Below are 9,500 nucleotides of genomic sequence, written 5' to 3'. Positions count from 1 at the left end.
TTTCACAAAATGTATTTTCTACAGACACGTTTACATTTCTACGCTGCCACACGGTGAAGGGCGACAGAAGAGATCAGCGACGCCAAAGTCAGCGAGTCTGTGCTGTCACCTGCAGGATTTACTCAGTTAATACACCATTTCAGGACATCTTCATACAGAAGGAGGGGTATTAGAACAGAACTACTGATTCTTTCAGAGAAATCAAGTAGAAATGGACACTAACGTACGTACCTTGATTAATTTATTTACTTTTGCCAGATAAAATCTAGTTGGAACAGTCAGATTTAGAGTTGTGGAAGGTTATTTTTAAGCACCAGAGTAAAGATCATGTCAAAGCTTTATAAATTTAAGTGTTAGAACACATCAAATGGCTTTGTTTTGGGTAGATTTTTAATCAGCGGGAGTTTAAAAGATGCAGATTGCAATATTTCTTTTTAAAGTGATGCTTTTGATAGTTGATGTGCCGAACGGAAAAACTACTATGCAAAACATCCGATCAGAGTGGTTCCCTAATTAATTCATGGAAATAAATCCATAAAAGCTGTGGTTTTAAAAAGGCTTTTTTCCAAATTATATCTATAATTAACAAAAGCTTATGAACTTTTTGTTTGAATTACTAACAAATACTAATATTAATATTAGTTGCCTTAAGTGAATGGATTTGGCGACTTTTATTCCATTCCTGTCATGTGTGAAATTATCATTGTCAGGACATGATGTGTGTTTTACTACTAATGTTATCATACAGTTGTTGACACACTGGTAACAAATAGTGATTTTTGGGTCACTCGGTCGACCCGTGTACTCTCAGGGTGATTCCTATCGTGCACTTCAACAAGATGTTAACGTGAAAGCATCAGCTTGTTACAGGCGATGAGATAGAACATTTGACGAGTCAGCTTAAATGTGTTGCTTTTGTCATGTGATGCCGACGAGTTCACGTTGAATAATTCATGATGTTTTTAAAATGTAGGGGTCCACTAGTCTACAAGCCATAAAGAACCTTTTTTTTGAGAATTAACTGGAGTATTTGTCACTCAATCCAGCAATAAAGAACGGTAATTTTACAGTAACTATGTCAGATTTCTCTGTCTGATTCACTAAAACACTGACACGATGTGGATGTTGTATTAAAAGACAAAATTGACGACCTCACAGTCCAAAACATTAATAAAAACAGAAACCATAGACTTCCAGACGTCATACTGTGGTATTTAATTTATTCAAATCTGGACCTCATTTTCACTCTGCCACAACAACAAAAAAAGAGCCAAATACCCATCAATGGGATTTCATAAAGACTCACACACAAAGTACACACCAGCAGGCAGAACAGAATCAATGAATACAGGAAGTTAAAAAAAATCACCTTAAAATAATTAAAAATGTACATCATTGGCACAACCGTTTATAAAAAAAAAAAAAGCAGGCTTATGTGGAATAATAGAAAGAAACAAGACACCGGAGAAAAAATGAGTGGAATGAAGTTGTTCCAGTTTTAAGAAATAAATAATAATTAAGAGTTCAGTGCTGGTAGAAACAAACAGACAGCTAAAGGCATCTTTTTAGGGACGTTGTCTCGTAGATGGTCGTACATGAGTAGTGGCAACATCAGGGTAGCTTCTATGAAAACAGCACGAGAAAAGGTTGCCCGTATTTCCCCCTTTATAACAGTTTTAGGGTTCTTTAAAAGAAAAATGTACGATTTAATAAATAAATACCTCTCCAGATCCTAAATCTATTGACATGCTGATGTTTAGTGTCGAACTTCCTTCAGCAACACGCGCGATAAACTTCACAACGCCTTCATATCTCAACGTAGTCAAGTCAATCTCCACATTTTAAATATTATTGGACCTGTTGAGAGATCTCGACGTAAACAGCACAACTCTTCTCGTTTTAACTGCAACAGTAGAGTAGTAATAATAATAATAAAAAACATAATCTGGCTACTTTATCACATCACAAATCACATTTGAAAGGACTTTGTACAAAGGCAGTCAGTCACCAAACATTTACATAATGTAACGTAAAACATAAAATTGTACGCATTAAAACAAACATATAGCATGCAAGAAAATCCCGGATGACTTTGGCTGGAATGGAGCACCTGGGGTGGGACGTCGTTTTTTAGTTTTTTTTGTACTGGCTCTGCTCTGTATTATGATGATAAACACAAAGACGGCCTGCGTTCACATATTTAAATGCTGTATAACTGGCATAGGCTTTTAGGCAAGATGATGGATCCGGTGAGATAACATAGTCAGGCACATGCACTGATAAACACCACAACAACACACCTGCTAATTAATGTGTTTTAATGCGGCTAACCGGTGTGTTTTTGCCATGAATACTAGTGACTTAAATACGTTTTAAATGCCATTACAGATGGTTTAAAAACAGGGCAACGTTCCGCCACATTAAAAGCAGTTACCTGACATGTTACCATGTGTTTTGTACCTCATGTTACACTAATTCGAACACAAAATACAGATTTTCTTTGGCCTCAGTCGGTAGTAAAAGTGGCCCCATGGTGTCACCGTAAGAACCCTCTGACAAATTCAACTATTAAATCGTACATATTTGATATGAGTGACTAAAAACCCAATCCCTTCCACGTGAGTATTAAGATTTAAAACCAACATGATGGAACTTTATGGACAATCGACGCACTTAAATAATAAAGATGGTATTAGCAACAGTTCAAATCTGTGCAGTCAAAAACATGTTAAAACGTGTTTAGACACGCGGAGATGAGTCTGAAAACCTGTCAATTGACTCCAGAGACAAAGACTTCATTTGAATAAACTTCGTACAATCTAATTTCCAAATCTACGTGGTGGTTGAGTTCCTGAGATATTGATGTCTGTATGCATGTCCTTCCAATCTGATGGTCGCGTTTAATTTTTCCATTTCACATGCTTTCACACACACGCACGCACAGGAGTAGGTTGCACAAAATGTGTGCGCTCATACACGCAAGAAAAGCAGGTCCTGGTGTCAAACTATTGTCACTAGATCTTCATGATGGCAAAAGTTTGGATAGAAATAGAATAAATAAATGATACAGTGGGTAAATATCCATTGCCTTGAGGATTTGTACACGTTTCTGTAGCTGTCCTCTGCATCACATCCTCAACCCTCCTCTTCTACTCCAGTGTAACAACAAAAGAAAAGAGAATAATAATTGTGGACGCACCAGTGTATGACAAAGGTATAAAAATGAATGTGTAAAATAAGCTAATTGATTTAGCACAATCACTGACAATTATTTTCCTAACACACCCCACACACAAAAAGAAGAACCTTCAGAGTTTAACAGAAGTAGCCGAGGTGTAGAAACATAAAAGAAAATGTATTGTATGATTAGGGTGAGCTCCCGAGTTCTGAGGATTTTTGGAGTTGTTGTTTTCTTTTTTTGCAACCACCATAAACTCATGCCTTTTTAAAATACTGTTTCCAAATCAGTTTCTGACAACAGAGTTGTAAATACCCAGAAAAAAAGCTTTCCGACATTTTTTTCTCCCCCTCCCCGCCTCCTCCTTACTGTCACCTAAGTCTACTGCTCCGTGGAGTGTTCCAGACTATCGATGACACGGGTCAGCCTGATGTTGAGCAGCCTGATCTGAGTGTCCAAGTGGTCGATTTTCTCTTCCAGGGAGCCTGATCCGCCGCCGCCCCGACGCCAGTACGCTCCCACAGGCCCCGTCATGAAGTACACCGCCATGATGAAGCACAGCGGCAGCACCGCGCGCTCCGGGTCGCCCTCGAACTTCTGCAGAATGTAGAGGCAGGACAGGGCGAAGAGGGTGACGCGAGCGAGCCAGAAGAAGCGGCCGAACACGGCGTGCAGCAAGTAGAAGAAACCGCCCAGGAACATGGACAGGAACCAGTAGGCGAAGAGCACGGCGGCAACCAGGAGCAGCGCGCGTGCTGGAGAGTTGGTGAGTGATGTGGGGCTGAAGTAGTGGCTGAGGTTTGAGGCTAGAGAAGAGAGAGAGTAGATGTTAAAAAAAATGTGGAACATTCTTGACGCGAAGGAAGTGTCGTTCTTTGTGTCATTCTCTGACATCCACAACAGAGAAATGTTATGACTTACAGTCGATGCCCATCACATCCAGCAGATCTGACCAGATCTTCCAGACGGTGTCCAGAAATGAGTCGACTCCATGGACAAAGCGCTCTGTTGTTTTGGAGAAAAACTTCAGAAAAAAAAGAAAGAAGAAAGATCAGTATAGGTTTCCTCTGCACAATAATATTTATGAATATTTTAATGCTAACCTAAAAAAAACTTAAAAAGAGAAATTGCATAACTAATATTTACTTTAATATTTTATACATAAATGTATTTAAGCATATTCACTGTATTCAGAAACCAAACCAGTCTGACTGAGCAAACAAGAAAATAGTTCATAACATAAAAATTGTATTTAATTACTAACTACAATGACAACAACGGTGCAGCCAGTGTATTCTCAATTTAAATATTTCATTTAAACCGTTACAGTTTGATCTATAACAACAATAACACAACATTGGGTTGCCTCCTAAACGACAGCTGCAACTACAGTGTGGGTCAGAAAAGCACCTAAAAGCCTCACTACCCCTCTTAAAAACGACTCGACCCAAGGAGAAGAAGGACAAGGGTCTGCAGTTGAGATGCATTCAAATATAGACAGCTGAAGGCAGAAAGACGGGACAGAAACAGGCAGAAGGCTTGTTTTTCCTGGGCGTGGCCTGTAACTACAGGAATCCATGTGGAATACGAGACTATACTACGTCGTCAATATGGTAATAAATAATATCAACAGTTGGTGAAGAAGATCAGATTCTGATCGGATATGATTACAAATCCAGTTTGGGCTGCAGTGTAAACAGCGGCACTAAGTGCAGTGCGTGCTTTACGTGTTTCAGATAGTTCGGTTTGGCGACCGCAGACATTTTGAGTCGGGGTTGCCGTAGCTCTTTTGAGCGCTAAAGGTCGCTGTTGCGTATAATTCTAAGGTATGAGCACTCTTGCCTTTGCAGCAAGAGGACTCCAGTTCGCAACCAGGTCAGGTGTTCTCCCTGAGTGTGGCTGTTTGTCTCCATGTGACCCTGTTGATAGACTGGCTGACCTGTCCAGGGTGTACCCGACCTTTCGCCCTATGACAGCTGACATTGACAACATTGCCTCGTGACCCTCAAGGAAGATGGATCTTAAAGTTTCCATTTATAGGTCTTCCATGTACATAGGAGGACATATTTAAAACGGATTTGTCTATCAAGGGACATTTATTTATTATCACGTGTGTAACACAGACCTACAATGGACTAGGTGTACCACCCTGACCCTCATGTGTTAGATAAACCGGTAGAAGATGGATGGATGGATGGATGAATGAATGAATGAATGAATGAATGAATGAATGAATGAATGAATGAATGAATGAACATGTTATCATTGTTTTTCGTTTGGCTGCTCACAGGAAGTAACATTAGCTTTAGCTTCGACAGTGAGAGGTTATAAGCTCTTGCAGCCACCATTGTGGCTCAAAATCGAGCCATCTTCGAGGTGACATTTGACACACACTTCCGAGTACAATGAATGAATGAATGAGCACTAGTTTAACTCTTGTATTATTCGTTGTTCTTGTATTATATGCGTTATTATTAGCCCATGTCGATGTTAATACCACAGCTACACCACCTGACATAATCTACAATAGGGTAAAAAAAAAGGAGGGGAAAGTTATTTTTCAAAATGGCATCCGTGAAATTGTCGCCCAGGCCTCCTGTTCCTGTTCGCCCCACACACAGCACATACACGTCGTGGCTGTTTGCTCCTACGAGCCGCTGAACCAACGCGTGTTATGGAGTGTTGATGAACGTTATTATCGTCCCCTACACTGACCTTATGTAACCCCCTGATGTTGTCCTCTCCGAAGACGCTGCTCAGCGTCTGGTAGATGCCGTTAGCCGCGCGTCGGAAGCTGTTCTGGTTGCTGGTTCGGCTCCTGGCCGCCTCGGCTGTGCACAAACACGACACGAAAAGCGCCAAGAAGACCACGAAAAACCCGATTGTCCTCATGACCCCAGATGACCCGAGACGACGTAGGGATATGTGCTTTCAAACGCAGGGGAATTAGCTGCCTGGAAGTGAACCCTTCGGAGGAGGAGGATGACAGAGGCTGCGATGGAGGGGAGAACACGTGCTGCCTTCAGGGGAGCCTCGGAAATGTGTCTTTTTGCGCTCTGTCTTCACTTGTTTGCTGTCCTCCAGGGACGACTTTAATTAAACATAAGGTGAATACATCACATATCGACTGAGTGACTGAGTGAACGATTGAATCATCACGTTGTCTTCTGAAATTAATGCATCTACCCAGTATTACAGTGGAACAATAACGAGTATATTGTAATTCATGATTTAACGTGATCGCATTGATTTATTTAGTAATGCTATTGTATTTATTCGTAATTTATTTGTAGTTTATGCATAAAATTGCCGTAATATATCGAAGGTGTGTCGTAATAACGGGTTATTTTTTTTAAATGTGCGCTGCATTTCCTATTATCGTCAAACACACCACTTATCTTCGTTTGAATTAGAGGCAGGCGAGGCTCATCAGCAGCGTGCTGCTGCCCTCTGCTGGTTGAAAAGTGCATCTCCAATACCCCTACCACTTACCTCAACAAGCAATTAAAACACTTCCTTTTTCATAGTAGTTGAAATGCAACAAACTCAAGTCTGACGCTTTTAGTGGGTTATAAGTTTATTTCAAACATGCAAACATGAAATGACAACAAAAACTCTGCAAGCAGGAAAAAGAGTAGGAAAAGCATGTACATGTATACAGTGTAAAGACAAAAAATGTACATGGAAATCTCCATGAGCCACACATTTTGCACTTTTGTAAAGGAGTAGGATGAAGTAAACACGGCCACATTCAGTGATGTGATATCAGTCACACATATAGGGGCAAAATAAAATAAATAAATGAAAACGAGGATGAAGCAAATGTATTTTTTTTTCCAGACTGAAGTACCTAGATGTGTTTGCCTTGTTTAAGTAGTTTGATTCTGTTCTTGAATTGTGTTGTTCTTACACTATTATTCATTAGATGGCAGCATGTTTCAGTAACTACATTTGTTGTTTGACAATTGTCTGGTTTGTGTGTGTTCACTATCTATTTTGTATGTCTGTGTGTATGGAGCACCTACAGTGGCACAGCACCCATTTTGACAGGTCACAGTAGGTGTAAATATAATCAATGATGGCTGCGTTCCATTTAGCTTCTTCCGTTTTTGGAGAGTGATCAGATCAGCAACATTCCTGCTAAAACACAGTAGTAGCACAGAGGAGTTTTGGAGTACTTTGACAGTTGGTTATACACTCTCTGATAACTTTTTGTTAAGTTTTGTTGTTGTTGACCATCTGCCTCAAGGTACAATTTGTGTATTCAGTGATGGCTTTTTGCATAAATTGGCTATAAAGTGTGGGTATTTGACTTGCTGTTTGGCAGGCAGTTGGTAAACAGTTCTAAGTATACAAAAGGCACTTGCTGGCAGCCAAGTGAACCTGTCAGGTAACTGCACACTCTAAATCTACGGAGATCGACGCAGTATATATATCGCAAAACTGAAAATATCTGATCCAGGTATTTAACGAGGTTGGAAACAGATGGTTGAACGTCGTTGTTTGGAGGTGTTACAGTTTGCTGCTCCACTCTTTTGACGTAATATTTAAGATCATTCCTTGAGGCAAATTTGACCCTCTCCTGTCCACAATGAATTAACAGAAATGACGATACTGATATTCCCTTCAACTCGATCATAATTCCTGTTTTCTGAAATACATTTTCACTTCAGACACAGGATAAACACGCTGGTAACCAAACGTTTAAAAAACTCTGTTTGCTGAAGTTTATGGGCAAAAGAAAAGAAAAACAAAGTTGACCGGCACTGGAGGAGTGTAACTATTCTATGAGACAGATGTCTGACAGATGCAGAGTGGTTGCAATTTCCTTAACGAGAGGTTGTGCCCGCAGCCATTTATTTTGAAGTCCCCACCACCACTTAAAAAAGGTAGGCGCCACTTAGTATATCATTTCCCACATCCTCAGATTTTGGTCTGGATCTGGCCCTTCAGACAATCGGAGATTGGGGGAGTGAACAGAGCCCCACGATAACCAGTGAGAGCGAGTTGACCGGGAATCGGATGTACTTTTGTTTGCAACCGTAACTTGTAGGACTCATATTGATTTCGTCTTCTTGGAGTACTTCGACAGGTGGTTATACACTCCCCCGGTAACTGTGTTAGGTCCATCTGCCTACAAGTTGTGTATCAGTGATGCTTTTTTGCATAGCTCGGCTTTAAAGTGTGGATATTTGACATGCTGTTTGGCAGGCAGTTAGTAAACAGTTCTAAATACACAAAAAGCAATTGGATGTCATGCACTCTTTAGAAATAAAAGTGCTAAGTAGAACCATATAAAGTTCTTCGGCTTGTCCTCATAGGAGAACCCTTTTTGGTGCCAGGTAGAACCTTTTTATAAAGGTTCTACCTGAAACCCTTTTTGAGGGTTCCACCAAGAACCCTTTTAAAACCCTTTATTCAGGTAAGGGGTTTTAAAGGGTTCTCTGGATCCAAATGGTTCTTACTGGAACCATTAGTGTTACCAAGAACCCTTGAAAAACCCTTTCTTTGGGGAAATGGTTTCAGAAGCAAATGGTTCCAGCTAGAACCTCAGCCCTTGTAGAAGGACCCTTTTGGAACCCTTATTTCTAAGAGTGTGTCGGCAGCCTGAGATGTGACAAAAATGAACAAAGACCGGTGCTGGATTCAACCTGTCAGAGTTCACTGCGCACAGCTTCCAGTTGTCCAGGAAACAGATGTTGTGTACTGTACCTTCCAGTTGATTCCGTCTTCTGAGCTAACCCATGACTGCATCCAGTTTTTTTGCGTTGCTCAGCACACAAATAGCTATTAAGTCGAACAATCCACCTCCAAATCCCTGGAATCTCCTCCTTTAAATAATTTTATTAAACTCCAAGTGTGTGGTCATTTGTCTTGATTGGATCATCTAGTCTGTGCTTTCTCAGCATTAAATAATTTACATTTCGAGAAAAAGGTCAGAATTGCTGCCATTACCTTAGTGTTTGGGCAACCGTGATCACATTGTTTGCAGCCACACAGCCTGTAGCATGGCTGCAGTCCTAACCGACACCAACTTCAGTTAAATAGCCTGCAGGACAACACACCATAGACTGTTTTTACCGGGTTAAAAACAGTCGTGACCCGTCCACCTGGGACTGTAGAGTCGATCATAACAGTCTTTTAAGTTATGATTGAGCTGTGTTGGAGAGTTTCGTCAGATATCGTGGATACTGTCCCTGTCGTCTATCGAAACGCTAACAAAGTTGGATAAGAGATAAATTGCCCTTGGGATAAACTAAATAAGTGGTCCAACAAACCGTCGTTAGCGTGTTTGCAGCCTAACAGCCTGTGGCATCGCTGC

General features: G+C 40.7%; 1 protein-coding gene across 1 annotated transcript; it reads right to left on the bottom strand.

Annotated features, from left to right (window-relative positions):
* Positions 1 to 3,559: 3,559 nt before the first annotated feature.
* On the bottom strand, positions 3,560 to 6,070 carry bri3bp (bri3 binding protein; the record flags this gene model as incomplete). Its single annotated transcript, XM_083904418.1, has 3 exons — positions 3,560 to 3,984; positions 4,100 to 4,202; positions 5,894 to 6,070. 3 exons carry the CDS (start codon positions 6,068 to 6,070, stop codon positions 3,560 to 3,562), a joined length of 705 nt encoding a protein of 234 aa, XP_083760544.1.
* Between the last annotated feature and the right edge of the window lie 3,430 nt (positions 6,071 to 9,500).

Source organism: Microchirus variegatus, assembly GCF_963457635.1.
Source record: "Microchirus variegatus genome assembly, chromosome: 18".
Lineage (NCBI taxonomy): Eukaryota > Metazoa > Chordata > Actinopteri > Pleuronectiformes > Soleidae > Microchirus > Microchirus variegatus.
The sequence above is the reverse complement of the archived record's forward strand: the minus strand, read 5'-3'. Positions and strand labels throughout refer to the sequence as shown.